General features: G+C 41.5%; 1 protein-coding gene across 2 annotated transcripts; it reads left to right on the top strand.

Annotated features, from left to right (window-relative positions):
* Positions 1–3,313: 3,313 nt before the first annotated feature.
* Positions 3,314–13,437, top strand: LOC117461524 (tumor necrosis factor receptor superfamily member 5). 2 transcript variants are annotated; one of them, XM_034103435.2, is made up of 11 exons: positions 3,314–3,429; positions 3,673–3,742; positions 4,267–4,327; positions 5,044–5,154; positions 5,712–5,852; positions 7,394–7,469; positions 10,669–10,715; positions 11,795–11,920; positions 12,761–12,783; positions 12,875–12,980; positions 13,148–13,437. In XM_034103435.2, exons 2-11 carry the CDS (start codon positions 3,674–3,676, stop codon positions 13,423–13,425), a joined length of 1,038 nt encoding a protein of 345 aa, XP_033959326.1. In that variant the 5' UTR covers positions 3,314–3,429; position 3,673; the 3' UTR covers positions 13,426–13,437. The 2 variants fall into 2 exon arrangements, with proteins under 2 accessions (XP_033959326.1, XP_033959327.1); XM_034103436.2 differs by lacking the exon at positions 4,267–4,327.
* The last annotated feature ends 9,951 nt before the right edge of the window (positions 13,438–23,388 follow it).

Raw genomic sequence — 23,388 nt, 5'->3', positions numbered from 1 at the left:
TCAGATCAGACTTAAAAAATGAATTACCACGATATGTATGTGTTCTCGTTTGTCTTTCAGGGCTTCCGTAGAAACCGTATGACGACAGATTTTAATCGTATATAAACTGCATGTGTGGCTGTTGGATTAGCTGAATGCTAATAGCAGTGTTTCCACTACTGTTTGAATGCAGAAGGAGGATGTCAGAGACAAACTGAGTGAGACGGAAAACACCATTTCCCTTTGTATAGTTTAGCACACTGAGTGAGTCTCTATGTATGCATGTGCCAGTGTGTATGTTTTCGGGTGTTATGTACAGTGAGTGTTTTTAAAAAGACTTTTACTGGGGCAAATGTACAACATGAAGAAGAAGGAAACGTAACAAGTCCAATTTGATGTCGTCTCTGTTTGAGACTGAGCTGTCTTTTTGACAAAAATCACCTAAAAATTGTAAATATTTCAAATTAAAAGACAATGGAGTTCTTTTTTTCCCATTGGATCTTTTTCCTTATGAGTGTATGTGATTGCCAAATAAAGTCAATTTAAAAATAACTCAAGTTATAAAAAACTAAACAATAATTACGGAATTACTGAAATGCAAATGCTTAAGCGAAATGAACTGTACGATGGCTTTGATATTATTATAACGTGTAATGGAAATATAGCTTTGAATATAGACTTGTGTTCAAAGAATGCAAATGAAGAATGTCCACAGTCACACACCTGGAAAGAAAACTCAACATTATCTAAATTAAAACTAAAAGCACCTGATTGGTCTTTTAGTTGTCACTGTCATTTCTTTCACATATTTAAAGAAGCATTTGGATTGAATTTGTGTCAAACAGCAATTAGATGATAACTGAGTATTGATGAGGTGCTCCAGATGTGTGACGAAGCAGCTTTAAACATCCAGACAGTAATTTAGGCTAAAAGGCTTCACTGCAGAGCTACAGTATGTAACGTGTCGAGAGAGACTGAACGAATAAAAGATGCAACTGAGCAACAAGCTCTCGTGTGATTATTGAACACAACATGTCTGTCTGCTTTTCATTAAACGGTCTGTGTACCGAAATTACAAAGAAACCAATGGAGGTGAATGGTATTGTGTTTGCTATGCTCACAGCATTTAACAACATCACGTTGTCAAATATTGCCAAATGTTTTGGTCCAAGGAAGCTAACATTTGGCAAAGAGCGAGTGTAAAGCGTGTACTTTACTGAAAGGTAGGGTAGGTACGAATGGAGAAACCAGCTCGAGTGCGCAAGAATTTGAAAGTACGCAGCCGAAACAAATCTGCCCCTTCCTTCAGAGACGGAGGAGAGGGCGGAAAAAGCGAAGGGCCCCTCCAGCAAAGCCAAGGTAATGAGGCCGAGTTAAACACTTGACTTATGTTCAGCACCTTTTCAGCACCAACAGTCATTCAAGGACAATTCCCTTGGAGTGAATTGGTACATTAAAGGTGGGGTAGGTAATTTGAGAAACCGGCTCGAGATCGCTAGAATTTGAAAATACACAAGAGGCTTCTCAATACTCAAATTTCCCCTCCTCGACTCCCCTCCTCGATACTTAGACCCGCCCACAGGAGATGCGAGCGGAGGAGAGAGGAGGGGAAGCAGCAGACGTTTAAAGAAATGAGAACTCCTCTCCTCTGAGCGGTCATATTAAAGCGACGTCCGTTCATTATTATGGCAACAGCTGCATCATCTGTCGAGTGTTTTGTCATCTTTTATAATCTCTGTTAGATCAGCTGAACATTGTTCCCCCACATATTTACTTTTAATTCATTGAGAGTGCGGTGTAATGAGACAATACCAGGCTACAGATGCGGACACACACACAAATATATTTATATAAATATATGCAATTTAAAGTATGAGAGCACTCTCATAATAACGTAACACAATCAGAGACTGGATATATCCCCCCCTCTCTCTGGTCGCTGAAATGGGGAATTGAAATTACGGGCCAAAAGTTGTATTTGCAAGTATTAAAAGTAAGCAGAGGACACCAAACCAACTGAGACCTGTCTGTCCGCCGCATCTGCGCACTGTACAACACGCACCTACACACTGTACCACACACTGTACCACACACACACACCTACACACTGTACAACACACACCTGACACTGTACCACACACACTTACAGCTCCTAAAGCATAATCAGGCTACAGCCGTTGTGTATTTTATTAAGGACCGAGGAGTCGAGGAGTTGAGGAGGGGAAATTTGAGTATTGAGAAGCCTCTACAGCCGGAGAAAATCTACCACTTCCTCACAGAGCCCCTCCTCCAACACACAGGAACGCGCACATGACCAATGAGGGCACGAGATAAGTGTGTGCCCCGATGGAAGGCTGACAGGCAGGTAGGCCATCCAGTTACTTTAGCCGGGCCGGCTCAGATGATTGGTCGAGCTTTTTACAGCGCTACGGCTTCCACAGATGACATTTTGTATGTATTTAATGTCAAAGCATTTCATGTATTCATTGCTATCGGGACGTTAAGAGCATTCCATGGAACAGAACAAAAAGTGTTTCTGAAGTGAATGACCTACCCACCTTTAAAGTACTACTAAATCTTGCTTTAACGTATCTGAAGGTTATTCACAATGTAAAACGTCTGGCGGTGACATATTTCTCAATGATTCCTTCACAGCTCGAGGGAAGAGATATGATTTATCTTCCAAATAATAATGCCCCAAATAGGTGCAATTATTAACACGTTTAAATAAGGTTAAATTCCCCTTCCAAAATGTTTTTCCTCATATTAATCATCTCATGGCCCCCTAGATCTTATCTCTTTGATCCCCACTTTGGAAACTACTAGAACCTTTTAAAGTAGATGAAAACAGATCCACAGCTTTACTGTTTTTAAATCTGTAACAGGGCCACTTCTACCACAGGAAGAGTACTTTTACTTTGAACATTATCTGTCAACAATTGTGTACTTTTAATAAGATTTGAATGCAGGACTTTTACTTTTAACCAAGTGGTTTTGCAATCACGTGTTGGATCCTAATACTCAACCCATAACTGATTCTACTTGGATATCACAAGGAAGTGTTTTTTATTTTCTGTGAACGAGGCAAAGTAAGATTCCACTTAAGGTAAGGGAAACTTTGTTAGCTCCTTCAACAGTCAACCGTAATGTGGTGATTAAGCTATTCTGTGAAATCAAATCGGGAGAGAAATAACGTGATCTGCTCTTCGATCATGTTGTTGCACAGAGATCGGCTCTTTGATTCGTCCTCGTCTCACAGTCTGGAAAGAGATGAGGCTTTGATGCAGAAACGTCAGAGTGCGTGAGAGAGAGAGAGAGAGAGAGAGATCAAGGAAACGGTGACACAGAGGATGGGCAGAGTGAGAGGTACAGTTACAGAACAACCCAAAGAGAGTCACACCTTGAGGAAGTTAACAAAAGGAGGAGAACAAAAGACGCTTAATATTGAAGGTAAATCTTTTACATTTCCACCTTATTTTAAAGTCACAGCTTATTTCTGAATGTATAACTTTGTTGGTGCAACACAAAAGTGCACTTTCTTAAAACACTGCTGCTTATTTTTGTATCATTTGACTCCTTTCTTTAGCGTGTGCCTCTTTATTAAAATATGATAGTCTACTGATGTCTGCTTTAATTTGTTTATGACCTAACCACTTGATATCTTCATTTCGACATGTTCTCCCCTCTCTACAGGATGGGACTCGTGCAATGTTTGGTGATCTTCTGGATGTTTTCTGCACAGCTGGTGCTCTCCTCTCCGCTGGTAACAGTCCTCAGTAAATCAACCCACATATCTGTAGTCACAGGAAATAAAGCCTTGTTCTGCCTCTGTAGAGTGCTCACACGTGCAACGACATGTATTACTTTGCTGGAGTTTAGAAGCGGTGTATCTTATTTATTTTATTTTAATTTTTTTATTTAACCAGATAAAAGCATTGAGATAGAATCTCATTTGCAATGCTGACTTGGCCAAGAAGGCAGCAACGTTACACACACATATAAAATACAGAGAACATAACTAAGAAAACAAAAGACGAGAAAGCAGTCACTACATTGAGCACATTAGGACAGTAAGAAAGGAACTACTTATTACTGCAAGAGCAGCTGGTGGAAAGGACTTCAGACAATTTCAATTTAAAACATGCTATTGAGACAAGTGCCCTCAGTTTGAGGCGTGATTGAAGGTCGTTCCAAGACCAAGGACCATAATAAAAAAGTCTCCTTTCCCCAGCCTCAGCCGCACGGCAGGAACCTGGTCTAATTGATTTCATGTGAATGTGTACACAGAACGATGTGAGCCGGTATTGCGAGCCTTCAGGAGGGAGAAGGTGTAAAAAGTGTCCTGCAGGTAGGATGAAATCTGAAATCTGAAATCTGATAAAAACTGCATTCGAAATCTTGCATAAGTAAAAGTACAGAAGTAAAACCATTTAATATACTTAAAGTACAAAAAGTACTTGTTAAGTGTAATGACCAATTTCAGAGTCATATGTCAAAGTACTGGATTATGATTATTGATGCATTCATGTGGAGCTAATTTGTACTACTAATAATAATAATAATACGGTTAATACTAATTTTGTGTCTTCTTAACTTGCTTGTAAAGCGCTTTGAGCACCAAGAAAAGCGCTATATAAATGTAATGTATTATTATTATTACTATATAAATAACTTATATGGATATCTTTACTTTTAATTATGTGTTAAATAATTACTTTATGTTGCATAGCCTATAATCTGAATCTGTAAAGTATCAAGTCACTAAAGCTGTTAATTCAATAACTGTAGTGGAATAGAAAGTTGTGTAAAAGTAAAATATGGGTCTACAGAGTATAGTAGAGGTGAAATATAAAGTACAATGTCCCTCCCACCTCTAATGTCTTCAACATGTCTCTGTTTGTCTCGATGAAAGTGACGCCCTCTCTCTGTGTGCGACCACATCCTTTATTATTCTGCGCTCGGGGCGAGAGACTTCATCCGGTTGTTTTCATTATCCTCTCTTTCTCTCTCTCTCTCTCTCTCTCTCTCTCTCTCTCTCTCTCTCTCTCTCTCTCTCTCTCTCAGGTGAGTATCAGAGGTCGTGTGCAGAGTGTGTGCCGTGCTCTTCAGGATTTTACACACTTGAGCTCAACTGTGAACAAAACTGCCACGCCTGCTCCAGAGACTGCAGCGCAGGTAAAGAAACACGAGCTATCTACACCAACGATGGTGATGATGGTGCCAAGACGAGCTTTGAACTTTAATAATAAACGGAGAATGTATTCATCTCTTTGCATGTCTGGAAATGACATTTTATCTTATATTTTTGTCATTGTTAGGATTAGGATTATTATTATATATGTTTATATATTTTCTGTATTTATATTAAAATGATCTTTTATTGTGATTTATGTTTTAAATATAATTTTTTTCCTATTTTCTTAGTTTTCTAGGATTGTTGTTGTTATTATAAATGTTTTGTACTATTATTATAATTATTATTAGCATATAATTTTTTTATATTATTAGCATTATTATTATTATCAGCATTAAAAGCATACTTTCCCCCCTATTTTTCAAGTTGTTTTGTTTTATTATTATTAGCATTATTATTATCAGTATTTTTAGCAAATAATATTAGCATTATTATCATTTTTTCAGTTACATTTACCCTTAAAGGAATGAGAACAGAACTGCATGAATATCAGTGATTAAAACCCCCTAAAATCACCTCCATTTCCCCACGCCCCTAGAGTCACATCTGAAGGTGGTTCAGAACTGCAGCCGCTCGTCCAACATGAGGTGTGTCTGTGAGGAAGGCTTCAGGTGCTCTCACCACGTCACCGAGTCAAGAAACTGCAGAGACTGTGAAAAGATGCAGGAAACAACAACAGGTAAACAACAACAACCACATGTAAACAACAAAAGGTAAAACACTGCAGACTTCTAAACCGTCATAACAGACTCTACCACCAGGGGGCGTCATGATAAACGAAATATACCGCACTGACTGTAAGAGAGAGAGAAATACTGTACTTTGTGACAGTGATAAAAAGCAGAGGTGGGAGAAGTACTTATATCTTTTGAGTAAAAGTAGAAGTACTCAGATATTGCACTTGAGTAAAAGTAGAAGTACTCAGATCTTGTACTTAAGTAGAAGTAGGAGTGTAGTAAAAGTCCTGCATTCAAAATTGTACTCAAGTAAAAGTGCAAAAGTATTAGCATCCAAATATAGTTAAAGCACCAAAAGTAAAAGTAGTCATTGTGCAGATTGGTCCATTTCAGAATAATATGATATGATATGTTTTATAATGATTGATCATGAAAGTGTTCTCAAAGCTGGTGAAGGTGCAGCTGGTTTGAAGGACTTTGTATTCTGCAGGGTAGCTGGTGGATTCACTCCAGGTGGAACTAAAGTCTGATTTAAGAGCTGATTATATTTCACATCATTCATCCAGATCTGTAAAGTAACTAAAGGTATTAAATAAATGTAGTGGAGTAGAAGTACACCATTTACCTCTGAATTGTAGTGGAGTAGAAGTACACAGTAGCATAACATGGAAATACTCAAGTAAAGTACCTCAACGGTAAATCTAGTTACTTCCCACCTCTGAAAATAAGTTATAGGAAGTCTCTCACATGAGCTCCCCTATAAGGGAGGTGAACAGTACAGAAGGAATACTCATATCATATATTTAGAAAAGTGATGCCACCGGGCAAAATACCCCATTATTACTAGTTCTACTTTACGTATGCATGTATTAATATACTCAAACATATACTCATTTAATAAAAAACAAGGCCCCTATATAGAACCATGAACATGTTAAACAATGGTAAACAGTTATAATAAAACAATGAATATTCACTAGAAGATATATTAGGTATAAAAACATAAATAAAATGACACACAAAAAATAAATTATATGATTATTACCTACTAACTGAAACTGTGTTTGCTCCTGTCCGTACCTTTACATTGCTCTCATGGCAATTATTCTCAATACCGTTGATAAGCAATGTGCATGGTATGACAACTGTGAACTGTACTACTCCTAAATACCGTTAAAAATAAGAAATAAATGAAGAGTAATTTGGAAAATTATATGAAACGGTTCAAAAACGATTAAATATATGTGAAAAAAGCTTTGCAGTCAACCTGGGAACTAACACCTCTTCACAGGAACAGAAACAACGGTACTCTGAAGATAATCATTTATGAAATGTATGTGTTACTTCCTTCAGCCTTCATTGTTGTTTGACAGCAGAGAGATGACAGGAAATGAAGGAAGAGAGAGATATTTGAAAACATGCAACGAAGGTTATTTCTGCGGACAATGACCCATGAAGTTCACGGTCAGAGCGTTAACCCGTAAACAGTCTGTCCTCTTGAATCTGAAAGTAAAGCTGTGATGTTTTTCTGCTGCTTTTTCAGAACCAGATCAACAGACGACTTCCTCAGCTTCCCCGGGACGAAGCAGCTCTTCCACAAAACCCTGCACGTTACCCAAGTAAGTCATACATTTCCTTAGAGAGAGTTTTGGATTAAAACTTTGAATTCCTCTGACACCCTTAATGTTACAGCTGTACATACAAATAGAAAACAAACCAAAAGAGAGCCATAAGCCATACTTTCACATTCAACCCACATTAAACAATTAAATGAAATTGCTAAATGTTTACCATATGTTCACTTTAATAACTAGATATAACAGATGGCCATCTTTCTTGTTAAATAACACGTCTCTCAACATTGCCTAACATGTGCTAAGTCTCTTATTACACTGAATGTTCCTCTTCACCACAGACGGTTGACACCACATAAATGGTAATGGGCTGTTCTTATACGGCATAGCGCTTTATCCAGTCTTTTCGACCCCGCGCTTTACATACTATCAGGCTGCGGCCACACGAGGACGAAAACGGCTAAACGCATAGGATTAACGCAATCGCAAAAGCTTCCGTCCACACGCAATATTCACCGGATAGTGTCTGTCCACACGAGACAGCTCCGTTTAGCTCCAACCGCTGGAGAAGCTGCAGTACATATGCAGGAGCCTGTAGGTGGCGCTGTAGCTTCCTCCACAAAAGCAGCGAAGAAGCATGGTTGTCATGGTTGCCCTTCTGTTTATTCTCCGCGGTGGGGGCCGAGGGAACCGGGCAGAGTTTTTCGCCAGTCAACGTGTATTAAAGTTATGTATAAAAATTATCAAAGTCAAAGGTCTTCTTTGTTATTTATTGAGCTTTAAAACAAATGAATAACGACTCTATATAATATAATAATAAAATACACGGAGCCTCTCTTTTTCCTCCCTCTCTTCGGACAGCGTCAGTGTCTGTCTCATGCAGCAGCTCATCCAGTAATCAGTGACCCGGCCGACATTAAAAATAAACATATTTATAACTAGTTTAGGGAGTTTGAGAGGTGTCTCCGTCATGTCAGATTAGACTTCACTCGCGTTTATGTCCATATCGAGAGAAAGATAAATAATCTGAATTCAGGGTGCAGTTTACTTTGACGCGGGGGTGAGCAGCAAAGGTGGGGAGAGGCGGGGCTATTGCCTCATCATTATCAGAAAATGATCGTATAGGGCATACACACGGAGCCGTTGGACCCCCCAGAGCGTTGCGTATGCCGTTCTATCCACCTTGGGACCCGTTATCGTTTCCGCAGTCGTTTAGTGCCGTATGCGGTCATCCTCGTGTGGCCGAACGGTCTATATGACACTAAACAGTAACGCAAACGACCGTTTTCGTCCTCGTGTGGCCACAGCCTGAGTCATTATTCACCCATTCACACCTCATTCATGCAGAGCAGAACCACTTGCTGTAGGGAAGCCACACACACACACACACACACACACACACACACACACACACACACACACACACACACACACACACACACACACACACCACACACACACACACACACACACACACACACACACACACACACACACACACACACACACACACACACACACACACACACACACACCAAGTTACCCAGTATACAGGCACATCTCCATACATTTGAATATTGTGGAAAAGTTTATTTCAGTATTTCTATTTTTAAAAAGTTGAAACTCATATAGCCTACGATATAGATTAATTTCACACAAAGATAATTATTATTAAGTGTTTATTGGTTTTAATCTTGATTACGGCTTACAGCTGATATTAAATACTGTAAGACCAATACAAAAAGGATTTTAAATACAGAAATGTCGGCCTTCTGAAAAGTGTGTTCATGTTTCTGCTCCTTTTGCACAAATTACTGCAATAATGGCCTTCAGCCCGTCTGCACTGTTGGGTCTTGTGTCTCATCTTCCTCTCGACAATACCCCATAGTTTAACTTTTTTAAATAGAATCACTGAAATTAAATCACTTTTCCAAAATATTCAAATGTATTGAGATATACCTGTACATCGACATGTTGACTGCACGGGCTGGGATCGAGCCTCCAACCTTCTGACTTTAAAGACGGCAGCCACAGTCCCCCTACATCTAGATCGCTTTAGTCCTCTCAAAGTCACAGAGTATTACATTAAGTGTATTTGAGCACTTCCAGATATCGCAGTCAGTTCTTGCTCTTAAGGCCCTGACACACCAAGCAGTCACCAGAGGACTAGCCGACGCTGAAGTCGGCTGTTGCCTGGCCGTGTTCTCCTGCGTTTTGGCCATGTGTCGCACGGGAACACACCGCACCGACTTCAGTGCATGAGTGGCAATAACTCTCCTTACCAGCAGGCGGCGGTAGTGTGTATTCGTCATTCAAAAGAGGCAACAACCGGAAGACAGAGAAGAAGAAGAGTATCTTTTCTCCGTAATATCATACAGAGCTGGCCTCTCCTGGATCAAGGTGATGAGCAGGTCTTCGTTTGCATCATTCCAGATCGCCATGATGAGATGAAAATGAATAGCAGTCTGTGTGTGCCTTCTTAAATCGTTTGTTTACGTCCCTCACTTCCGCTTCGCTTCTCATGCACTGATTTGCTAGCTGAACAGCCAATCAGAGTGATTATTTGGTCCGACTGCCAGACCCGATGCATGGCCGATTCAACATGTTGAATCGGCCATGCATCGGGTCTGGCAGTCCAAATAAGGCGTGTCACGGTCGACGGTGCGGGACACACCAACCTGACTACGGCGCCGCGAATGCCCGACAGCCTCTGACGGCCTCTGACTCCCAAAATCGGGTTGGTGTGTCAGGGCCTTTAAAGGCCAAATAATCACTCTGATTGGCTGTTCAGCTAGCAAATCAGTGCATGAGAAGCGAAGCGGAAGTGAGGGACGTAAACAAACGATTTAAGAAGGCACACACAGACTGCTATTCATTTTCATCTCATCATGGCGATCTGGAATGATGCAAACGAAGACCTGCTCATCACCTTGATCCAGGAGAGGCCAGCTCTGTATGATATTACGGAGAAAAGATACTCTTCTTCTTCTCTGTCTTCCGGTTGTTGCCTCTTTTGAATGACGAATACACACTACCGCCGCCTGCTGGTAAGGAGAGTTATTGCCACTCATGCACTGAAGTCGGTGCGGTGTGTTCCCGTGCGACACATGGCCAAAACGCAGGAGAACACGGCCAGGCAACAGCCGACTTCAGCGTCGGCTAGTCCTCTGGTGACTGCTTGGTGTGTCAGGGCCTTTAGGTCACATTTTCAAGATGTTAAACACTTCACCTTTTTCTCACACAGCTGCCGCCCGACGCCAGAACCCCCAGCAGGACATGACCCACACATAGGTGAGAGTGAAGAGAAGACTATTTGGAGACTGTTTTCAATGTATTTCTAATGTTGTGAGGCACAATGTGTGATCTATGTTCTAAAGCACATGTTTCAAACTCAAGGCCCGGGGGCCAAATCAGGCCCTTGGTGGATTTAATTTCGGCCCGCAGGATAATATCTAATTCCTATTAGATCTGGCCCGCCGGTATATTGCACGCACACTTCACTCCATCCTGAGGGTCTCCAAGATGAGATGCCAAGTATCTGAACTAGCATCACAGAGCAGCACACTGAGTTCAATGGATGTTTCCTTCTGCACTTTCTTTCTCACGGCAACAGGGCATGTTTGGTTTGTTCTTTGAGGGGAATAGTTTTGTTGAAGCTGTTGTTGGCCTGTGGAGAAATGTAATCATAAGGAATGACTCTGCAGATAGAGCCATAAGAAATGACTCTGCAGATCGAGCCATAAGAAATGACTCTGCAGATAGAGCCATAAGAAATGAATGCATCTGATTATTTAATGTTGTTTTATAGGCAATAATTTAAGCTTTGTTAGTTCCAGGTTTAATATGTGCAATGAGTTCATTTCAATACGTTTTGCAATAAACATTGAACCAGTCCGGCCCTCCACTAGTATCCATTTTTTTATTTTGGCCCACTGTGTATTTGAGTTTGACACCTAAAGCATGTCTGTAGTGATGGAAATGTTGGTCGGACAGCAGTGGTTTAAAGTAACTAAGTAGATTTACTCAAGTACTTAAGTAACATTTTGAGATACTTGTACTTTACTTGAGTATTTCCATATTCTGCTACTTTGTACTTCTACTCGACATAAATTCAGTGTACTCCACTACATGTATTTAATCCCTTTAGTTACTTCACAGATGTGGATGAATGATGTGAAATATAATCAACACTTAAATCAGACTTTAGTTCCACCTGGAGTAAATCCACCAGCTACCCTGCAGAATACAAAGTACTTCAGACTAGCTGCACCTTCACCAGCTTTGAGAACACTTTCATGATCAATCTTTATAAAACATATCATATATATTATTCTGAAATGGACTTTAACTCTTGTTTTGATTTTTCTCAGGCGGGAAGAGCGTTCGGCTGGAGGCCATCTTGTGTCCGGTGGCTCTGGGATGTTTGGCCCTTTTGATCCTGTTCTTCTTTCGCTCAAACCGAGATGAAAACGCAGAGGAATCGTGTTTCAAGCGAGGTAAGATGGTGTGTGTACTGGACATCCTGGACAGGCTCAGTTGCTGCTCATTAACCAATCAAACCCTTAACTTTATGATGACATCACCTCTGGGGAAACAATGAAAGCTGTTTTCTGGAAGCCAGGCATGGGAAGTAACGGATTCCATGTAACGGGAATATGTAATCATTAGGATACAATAAAAAGATAGTAGATGAAGTAATCAGGTTACATTACTTGTATCTTTCAATACTAACATTAGGTTACATTTTGTACAGGTAGTCATTCACTATTAACAGTATACATTTTTAAAGTAACCCCCAATCTTGTTGAAAGCCTTTAAAGAGGTCCTATAGAGAGGCGAAGTCCCGCCCATCTACTTCCGACCCATGGGACTTTATTTCTGAAAAAGTATGCATTGAAGTCAATGGAGAGAGAAAGATTATCTTTCGATCCCGTTTGAATTGTGCCACGAGTTACACATATGATGTTTGTCAATTTAAAAAATCATTTCCAAAAAAGTCAGTTTGTCGTAAAACTGTTGAAATATAAGACTATGAAAAATACGCAACTAGAAAGACTACAAATCCCAGAGTCCCGGTCCCGCATGCTGGCTCTGAACCGACTAACTCCCCTTGTGTGTGTGCAGCTCTCAACGTGCCCAGACTTGCAGTGATTTTCACCTCGTTTAATACTTTCCGCCTCGTTCTGAAAGAAAGAAGTGAAATGTTCCAACGTGACGGCCGTCTGGGTGTGTGGAGCAAGACGGGAGATGTAGTTCATTGAGCGGTTTCACACACAAAGTGTTACTTCACAGTTTTACCACACATTTGTATTAATGTGTTTTCTGTTGTTTTCCAGCTGTTGCAAAGTTATGCAGTGAGGTAAGTTTCCTCGTTTCCTTCGTGCATGTTTCTACATAAATCGCATCCCGTCTGGTTTGCCTGCCTCGCACTGACACATGTTTCTCTTCAGGGAGGAGGAGATGCTTCTCACAAGCCGCAGGAATCGACTCACCCGCCCCCCAGAGACTCATTCAGTGCCAAGCAGCCGCCGGCCGGCCTCTCTGCAGCCAATCAGGGTACTGATGAGCGAAACCAGCACATCCATGGGAAAGACATTTCTCACTTTGTGGAGTCATTAAGAAAAGAAAACACGCGAAAGATGCAGCTGTGTTCCTGTTATGAATGTGTGTTCTTTAAACTACTTCGGGTAAATGACAACGTCCACTCTTTGTCTTTTCTTTAGTTCCAGTCCACGTCTATAATCCAGGGACGGTTATCTTCGGCCTCCTCAATCAGTTTACAGGACAAGTCGGTCCAACGATGGTCCAATGTGGGAAGACGGCCGAGAGAGTGACCAGCGAAGAGGAGGAAGAGGAGAGAGGCTGTCCTGTGTTCCACCCCACATCCTCTCCCAGCATGCACCTCTCTGAGGAGGAGAGGAGCGGAGAGGCCGACAGCATTTTCTTTCCCTCCCAGGAGCAAGGAAAGGAATGCCATGTGTCCAAAGAGGAGTCGCTATAATGCGTCCTAAATATCCCAGACGATTTACGTTGGTGGTTTACGACCGCTGGCATCCAGACTTTTTTAGTAACGACAGAACAGATGAACGTGGAGCCTTTGGCAAACTGTGAAGGGATCCCAGTGCCATGCAGCCGAGACTTTGTTACCGGGTCCAAGCACACCACAAACTTGAACTTTGGGAAGAACAGCTGGAGGGATCTCCTGTGTAAGTCATCATGTAAATACTCTCTCTTTAAAAGTGTCAGACCCGGATGTGTCACGTGAATATTACTCGATTTGGTTACAATAAAACTTTATTCAGAATAAAGAAAGCTGAGTAGAAACATAAAGAAATCAAAACATTCACATTTGAAAAATCTTAAAAGTCTGTTTATATTTACATCTATAAATGTACCGCAGTACATACCACCGGCACAGTTACAGCGTCACACTTGGTATTTGAAGTTCTCCAATCCCATTCATCATCTTAGCGTCACAGATGGCAGACAGTCAAGTTCGCCCGGAAAACAGCAGCAGTCTTGAAATCTGTTCTTCCATTCCTAGCGTGGGCCCGTTTGCCCTGGATGTCCAAAGAGATGTTTTGCAGTAAAGGTTCATATTCTGGAGCTCTTCTTTCACTCATACACATTCACCTTTCCCGACCACTTCCTGGATGGGCGTGGACACTTCTTCGTCCTCGGAGCATGCCGGTACCGGCGCAGCTTCTTTAGCCAAAAAGTAGCCTGAGCAACGACAGAAAGAGGGAAGATATCTTAAGCATTCAGGTAAAAATACGAGGTCGTTGTCACTTTAATTTTAAAACGAATGTGTGCACAACATCAAATGAGACTCTCCGTGCACTCCCTTTGTGTGTATGCTGGTGCAGGGTTATCCGCTTCATTATGTTAATGACTGACCATTCGTGGATTTGATCCAGCGCAGAAAGGGCTTTATGTTTGCGACAAAAACGATTGCAAGTCCTGCACACAGGAGGGCAATAATCACCAGGAACCACACGGTGTCTGTAAGAACTTGTGAGAGAGACATTTATAGATTGAAATACACTGGAGAGAGTTCAGTCCTTGTTTGGATTGGCACAGACAGAACTTTACCTCTGAGCTGTGGAGCAGGCGGCCAGGCTGTAGTGAGGCCGGGTTTCAGGGCTGCAGGGAGACAGAGTGCATTGGAAGCATTTCACTTTTCATGGTTCAGATTAGATCGTGAGCGCACTCCTTTATTTTATCTGATCAGGAAGTCCCGATATGTAAATACACACAACGGTTTATAATTAACTCCTGTCACCCAGTGTGTGTGTGTGTGTGTGTGTGTGTGTGTGTGTGTGTGTGCGTGCGTGGGTGCGTGCGTGCGTGCGTGTGCGTGCGTGCGTGCGTGTGCGCGAACTAAAGCCTCGGAAACTGAAAAATATTTGAAGAGTAGCTAAATAGCTCAAAGTCAAAACATGTAAGAAAGAAGTCTTTATCCACTTTGATATCTACTATGTTGTGTATTTTGTGTATTGGCTGAGTGACTCAAAAGACAAAAAACACCTATATATTTTTTTAAAGAATATAAGAAGAAGAAGAACACACTGTGAAGAAATGCTTTTAATGCGGATGTCCAATCAGTGTTCATGGTAAATGAGGAGTTTGTTCATCAACACTGATTGGATATCCTCATCAGATGTGCAGAATAATAACATTTGCACAAAACAAACATCTTGTCTTCCTACATGTTTGGTTATCAGCTGTCAATAACTTGTTCTCTCTAAAAATAGATTGGATTCAACTTTATCGTCATTGCACGACGAAATGCAGTTTGCATCCACCCGGAAAGCGCAAAGAGTAACAAAGTGCATTCGTTTTCTATTGAAATATACATCACAGAAAACAATGAAGGTGCAGGGTTTAGACAAAGTATACAGATAAGTTCAGATGTAAGTAGATGCAATGTCACTGAACTTAATGAAATAATGCGTTCTTAACTTCAGATTGCTAAAATAATCTACAAAAAGGCTTATGTATTGTGTATGTAATGTGTGTGTGTTCCAGTAGGGCTCCAGTCCGCCCCAAAGCTACAGTGACACGCAGGGTATGTGTGTCAAAAAGTTAAAAAGCTAAAAATGTTTTTAACATCAGACTGCATCAGAAACGGAACCAGATATGTTATTTCTGTTAATTTAGTGGATTCCTTTGTAAACTTTCATCCTGCTCTATTCCGTAATATATCTCGAATTCAATTGAGCAACAAATCAAATGTTATTTATGTTTCTTTTCTGAAAATACGTGTCTTTTCTGCGAGAATGGTGCATTCCTGTGCATGTGAACGGACTGGAAAACGGTTGTCTCTTCTCAGATGTTTTAATGTAATGCACGCAGATGGGCTCACCTGCAGTGGGCGGAGCAGCTGTAGGTGTGGTCGGTGGTATCGGCACACACTGTGTGCGGGACGCGTCTCTGAACTTGTAGCCGGCGTTACATCGGCACACTGCGTTGTGAGTGGAGTTGCAGTTTGAAGCAGACGCCATGTTTGCTGTAAGAAGAGGCAGAGCATGGCATCATGGTTTCTTTACTATAAGTACAAACAGTGTGTTCGCGATGAACCAAACGCACTAAGGCTGCCTGTAAACCATGACAGGAATCAGACAATGGGGAATGAGTCACACTCGGCGGGTTACGATTCTGGGTCTCAGTCACAGGGCGGTTTTTATTCTCACTTTTGATGCATATTTGTAAAGTAAGACTGTTATTACTCAGTGAAGCGGTATTTCACTTTGATTTCACATTTAACCCTCTTACTAACTGTTTTTACGAGCATACGTCGATATGAACTCACACATAGCAATAGTATGGGTCCCTGTAGTCATTACACCACAACACAACCATAATTACATTTGGTGTCATGTAGGGTTATTGCTCAGAGAGAACGGCAGGTGGGAGTGGTTACATTTCACTGAACTTCAGTAGCAGACATATTTTACATGAACTATCTTCAATGCATTCTTGTCATACTCCTCTGTTCCCAACACTGGCATTAAAAGGACTTCACAAACACGATTTAAACTAGATTATCATAAACTCTGCAATATATAACCGTACACCTGACAAGGTATGGTAATGCTTGGGTCCCATGAGGCTGCACATATCGACATGTTGACGTTTTGCCTTTTACTCTGCTGTCCCATGATGAACCATATAATAGACTTCAAATAGCCATTATTCCAACACGTGTTTATCTTGGATGTGAATCAAACAGAAATAGACAGAATGAAGTACAAAGCTTAAGAGTTGCTGCAGATTCAAAGCAAAGATGTTTACTCTTAATAATTTACAGACAATTAAAAAAAGAAATCGTCCGGAAAGCCGGTAAGAGTACGACCGTATGCTCTACTGAAGTAAACATCTATCATTTAAGAGTTCATATGTGGCATGATTCCTTTTTGCACTCCCAAATCCATGCAAACATCAATCCAATTGAAGCATCATCACTGTTGTATTGCAACGACAGCGCATGAGGTTTTTGTGTGGGTTGAATCATTTCCACATGAATTCGTTTCCAGAGCCGTTAATTGGCATATTATTTGACATTTCAACACCCACCTTTAAACCCGCAGTGCAAAAGGTTTGTTGACAGCGGCACTGTACACATTGAATCCAAAACATTTAGGTGCAGACGTGAAAGTCGAAATCACAGACTTGTGTTTTCCCCTCCGTGTTCACAGCGACCTTTAAGAAGAAGCACAACAGGCTGTTGTTGCTCCTCTTCATCAGAGGCCTTAGCGTCTGAGTCTCTTTCCGATGTTCACCACATGTCGGTCTTTTCCCCCACCGTCAAGATGGTGGTCTTTCATTTTTGAAACTCTTCCTGTCTGTACTTGTGATGACTTACATTTTGGTGCAGATTTGATATTACATATTATATCGACACATGAATGTTTGTGTTTAATTAATCAATCGACCAAAAGAATGGTAACTGTAGCACGTGCTGCTAATGATGTTGTTAAAGGGGCCCTATTATGCTAATTTCCAGGTTCATATTTGTATATTGTTCGTCTACTGGGACATGTCTCCGTGCTTTAATGTTCAAAATGCTCTTTGTTTTTCTCATACTGCCTGTCCTCTTTTCACCCTCTGTCTGAAACCAGAGCCCAGTCTGCTCTGATTGGTTAGCTGGCCGGTCCCTAAGCCAATCGTGTACAATTTGTTGGAGAGCTAGCCAATAGAGCACATGTGTCAAACCCAAGGCCCGGGGGCCAAATCAGGCCCTTGGTGGATTTGATTTCGGCCCGCAGGATAATTTCTAATTGCTATTAGATCTGGCCCGCCGGTATATTGCACGCACACCTTCACTCCATCCTGAGGGTCTCCTCAGCTCAGAGCCTGACCCCAAACGTTGATGACCTTGCCCCCGAGATGAGATGCCAAGTATCTGAGCTAGCATCTCAGAGCAGCACACTGACTTTAATGGATGTTTCCTTCTGCACTTTCTCTCACGGCAACAGGGCATGTTTGGTTTGTTCTTTGAGGGGAATAGTTTTGTTGAAGCTGTTGTTGGCCTGTGGAGAAATGTACTCATAAGAAATGACTCTGCAGATAGAGCCATAAGAAATGACTCTGCAGATAGAGCCATAAGAAATTAATGCATCTGATTATTTAATGTTGTTTTTATAGGCAATAATTTAAGCTTTGTTAGTTCCAGGTTTAATATGTGCAATAAGTTCATTTCAATAAGTTCTGCAATAAACATTGAACCAGTCCGGCCCTCGACTAGTATCGATTTATTTATTTTGGCCCACTGTGTGTTTGAGTTTGACAGCCCTGCAATAGAGTGATATCACTATGTTATGGAAGTAAACACAGGAGTCCAATGGAGGCGTTTCAGGGAGAGAAACTCCCTCTGGAGCGAACACAGGGATTGCAGTCTTTGCAGACCATTTACATGCACTGAAACCTAACACACAACAGGAAAGGGAAATCCCCCCTAAAACACAACAGGGCCTCTTTAATGCTGCAGAATCCCACCCTAATAACCTCCCTTTCACGGAGGGTTTCTCAGACCCCACCAATTCTCTCTCTGACTGTCTCCCACCGTGACACACGATGGGAAATCCCCTCCCATCTGTGACCCTTTGAGTCTCTTTGGGCAAACTTCTCAGAAATCATGACGAAGACACAGAGTTGAGTAACAAGCATGCTGTCTTTAAAAAAAATGTTGAGTAACAACTAGCCTGGACCTGACTCCAGACTAAGGATTAATCACTCACTTCAAACTAAATGAGAACCGAAATGTTACCCAGAGGGAGCAGATAGTATTTCTAGAGTATTGATGAATCACTTCTAATCAAAGCATTATGTTCTGTTTCATCTTCAAGATGACTACACTCTTCTTAACCTGTATATGTTAATGATCCAGTCTTATAATCAAGTAACATGTTTATTTTCTGTTTCTTGGGCTTCCATGCATGATCAGGGTGGAAACTGTTGAGGGTTTAAATCTCCTGTATGTGCAAGAATCAGTCTCTGTGAGCTGTGTTAAAGGGGCCCTATTCTGCTCATTTCATATCAGTACGTAGTGTCTCCACTGGGACATGTCTCCAGGCTTTAATGTTCAAAGAGCTCTTTCTTCTTCTCCTACTGCCTGTGCTGCAGCACCTCTTTTCACCCTCTGTCTGAAACCAGAGCCCAGGGTGCTCTGATTGGTTAGCTGGCTGGCTCAGTTGTGATTGGACAACCGCTTAGAGATGTCCCGCCCCTTAGCCCATCACGTACAATGTGTAGGAGCGCTAGCCAACTGAAGTGGAGTGTTACCTAGTGATGTCACTATGTTGGGGAAGGAAACTCACTACAGCACAATAGGACCCCTTTAAACTAACATCATCTGAACCATGATGAAATCATGCTGTCACTGAGCTGGTTCTGTGTCTCTAAGAAGCATTTCCCCCCAATTCAGGCCTCACACACCCAACAGAAAAGCTGTGAAAATACTCACATTTATTGCAATTTCTACAAAATGCACAGCTCAACTTCACATTGTAGGTATCCCTGTACAGTGTCTCCTTGCAGGGTCCACACACAGGTGCACAAGTGACTGTTGAACGCGTAAGCATACGCTGACCTGGAATACACACACGACTTAAAGGTTATTATCTGTTTGCATCTAAGCTTTGAAATGTGTAAAGGAGAAATTATGATTTGTGTACCTGGCGCGCATTTGTCGCAGCATAACGTAGGTGTGACCGCTGGCCAGGCATAGTGTCTGTCAGAGCAGTTTAGAGACAACACCGAGGAGAGGGAAGAGAGGGTGCACAGGAGAGAGAGATAACAAAGTGGCTGCATCTGGGAAGAAGAGGGGAAAGAGAGGAGGAGGAGATAGATGTAAATATATTCAACAGGCATTGAGTGAAAGAACACATTCCTAGTGTGGTGAAATGTAACTAAGTACATTTAGTCAAGTACCGTACTTAAAGGTGGGGTAGGTAAGTTTGAGAAACCGGCTCGAGATCGCTAGAATTTGAAAATACACAACTGGAGAAAATCTGCCACTTCCTCACAGAGCCCCTCCTCCAACACACAGGAACGCGCACATGACCAATGAGGGCACGAGATAACTGTGTGCCCCGATGGAAGGCTGACAGGCAGGTAGGCCGTCCAGTTACTTTAGCCGGGCCGGCTCAGATGATTGGTCGTGCTTTTCACAGCGCCACGGCTTCCACTGATGACTTTTTTTATGGATTTTTTGTCAAAGCACTTCAGATATTCATTGCTATCGGGATGTGGAACAAAAAGTGTATCTCGAGCCGGTTTCTCAAACTTATCTACCGCACCTTTAAGTATTTTTACTTAATGCTACTTTTTACTTTACAGCTTGAGCTACTTTGCAGATTAGGATGAATAATAATACAAAATACAATGTAACCAATACATTACGATATATTATTATCAAAGATACGCGTTATCACAAAAACTTGGATCATTATTTGTATTAAAATGATGCATTGCAAGTCAAGCTCCTACAGTTTATAATGTATCATTAAGATGAACCCCACCTTTACCAGCTTCAAAGGTGATGAAAACATGAATGTATTAACAAATAAAATTCAATTATTTACTATATATGATTCTCAAATGGTCCAGTACTTTTACATTTGGCACTTTCAGTACATTTTGATGCTAATACTTTTGTACTTTTACCTGATAGCAGGACTTTTACTTGTATCTGAGTATTTTGGTACTTCTTCCAACACTGGAGACTTTTACATCACAATAAACAGAAAGTCTGGCAGTGAAGCTACACAATGCAGTATACACACTTTACCAATAAGATACCATTTTAAAAGACAAATCTTCTTACCACCAATAAAAACACTTTACAAGCTACTGCGAGTGATTTAAGGGAAGTTTTCACCCCAGGTTTGACTTACAGCGATGGTTTGAAATGTCTCTTCTACAGTTTGTACTTACCGTGGATGAGGAGGCGAGAGAAGATGTGAGCAGAGACCCTCTGAGTGTGCGACTGAGCAGGGGACCAGAAGTGTGTCAGGGGATTGTTCATCAAATGTCGAATGACTCATTCTGAGAGCTTAACATTTTAGTAATGTTTTTGAAATATGTCAACCTGTCTCAGTCTTTTTGCTGCGACCCTTGGCTCCGTGCACAAAAACAAGACCTCCATCAGCCGCTTACTTTTTCCACACGCGCCATCTCTCTCGTTTCACCAAAAACCTCTATTTTAGGCTGAAAACAATCTCCCTTCCTCTCTTCTTTATACCTGTCTTTGACTCTCGCCCTCTTCAGTAAAATATCATGCATCACTCATTTCACTCGTACCCCTCCTGTTGCTGAAAGAAATGACATGAATCTACCAGCCTGATGATAAAGGAGAGAACATTACCAGTTGAATGGTGAGGCAAAGAGGGGCTTAGTCATCTAGTCAAATGAGGAAATTCACATTTCAAGAAATAACTGTGTACATGTTTTGAGTGCCATTGAATGACTGCTAAATGCATAGTGTGTGACATCTTCTGCGTGTGATAGAGCAGATGATTATCTGTCCACTGTGGCTTGAGTTGCCCGGATTAGATTAAAATATTACAATTGATGTGTGATTGGTACATTCCTGCTTTTACTGTTTTTACTTTGTAAGTGTGAGAACTGTTTGTGTTATGATGAGCTACTTATCTGCATTTCTGTAAAGGCCTTCTGCTAACACTTTATTTTCTAAGTGTCTCTTTGTTTTTGGAAGGGGACATCTTAGGCTTCAGGTGTATGTTGGGTTTCCACTTGAACGAGTTCACTTGCTTCAAAATGATGAAATATGTTTATTGACAAATGATTTTTCTCATATGATTTGTCTGAATTCACTTGTTTTCACATGTTTTATTTTGGGGGATGTTTTGCCTCTATTAGAGTACAGCTGATGATAGATGTTATTTCATTTAGCTGACGCTTTTACTCAAAACGACTTAAAGGTCCCACGTCATGGCCATTTCTACTGATCATAATTCCATTGTTGAGGTCTACTAGAATAAATGTATATTGTGCAATGTTCCAAACTCACATTGGTTTCTCACACAGCATCTCTGTAGTATGTGTATTCACTCTCTGTCCTAAACGGCTTGTTGGAGCTCCCCCCCCGCCCTGTGAGCCCAGTGGCCGTCTGCGAGACAGCGAGACACCGCGAAACCCAGCCTGAAACACACACACACACACACACACACACACACACACACACACACACACACACACACACACACACACACACACACACACACACACACACACACACACACACCCCCGCAGCCTGGCTGGGAGTTTGTGTGTGTGCCCAGGCTGAGTTCCGCGGTGTCTCGCAGACCCCACGGCACACCAGTGAGCCGTGAGCCAGCTCACAGTGTCCGCTCCTCGCAGCAGCGAGCCTCGCAACGTCCCGCCGAGTGTGTGTGTGTGTGCAGGGCCGGCCCTCGGCATAGGCAGTATAGGCGAATGCTAAGGGCGCATCAACCCATAGGGGGCGCCGAAAAAAAAAAAAATTTTAAATTTATTTCATAACAACACAATTTCCCGATTTTGGATCAACAAAGTACATCTTATTATCTTATACTAACAGAACTACGCCTATATTGCGTACAGCACCCATAAACTATGGCACACACCCCCCCAAATCAAGTTGAACTGCCCCAGTCCCAGTCAAAACCAAAGGTTTATGTGAAATTGTTCTTTTTTGAAATAATGGTTTTAGTGTGCAATTATAGGTTTTCATTTTATATTTGTGTTCATATAAAATAAATCAAACTCCCAAAAAACGTACACAGCTTCTGTGTGCTTTTATTAACATTGGAATTTACTGTGTAAGCGGCCGCGGGGGGAGAGCTTTAGAGAGCTCTCTCCTGAAAGACTGAGAGGCTCTGATAACCTCAGCTCAGTGAGGTAGAGGCACACCTCTATATGATCATTATAGTTATAACAAAATAAGAGAACAGGTGAAAAACAGGTATAAAATACTGACAGTACAAAAAAGTTGTTATTAATAAACAAGAATACAGTTTGAAAGGGGAGTGATTTGTAAAATATCCATAAAGAAAAGCTAAAATCTTGCCTAGGGCGGCAAATTGGTCAGGGCCGGCCCTGTGTGTGTGTGTGTGTGTGTGTGTGTGTGTGTGTGTGTGTGTGTGTGTGTGTGTGTGTGTGTGTGTGTGTGTGTGTGTGTGTGTGTGTGTGTGTGTGTGTGTGTGTGTGTGTGTGTGTGTGTGTGTGTGTGTGTGTGTGTGTGTGTGTGTGTGTGTGTGCGTGCGTGTGTGTGTGTGTGTGAGGAAGTCAGCGGATTGGTCCAAACGTAACGGCTCCGCGTCACTATACCAGAAATACTTCACTATACCCAAGAAGTAAACAATGGAAAAAGAGAAATCTCCAACGAGGCGTTCTGGGGCAGCACAGACAGGTATGTTCTAGTTGTACTCCCGACAGGGACCTTTTAACTATAAAGATACAA

This window comes from Pseudochaenichthys georgianus, chromosome 16 (genome assembly GCF_902827115.2).
Source record: "Pseudochaenichthys georgianus chromosome 16, fPseGeo1.2, whole genome shotgun sequence".
Lineage (NCBI taxonomy): Eukaryota > Metazoa > Chordata > Actinopteri > Perciformes > Channichthyidae > Pseudochaenichthys > Pseudochaenichthys georgianus.
Note: the sequence above shows the minus strand (reverse complement) of the source record. Positions and strands in the feature narration are given on the sequence as shown.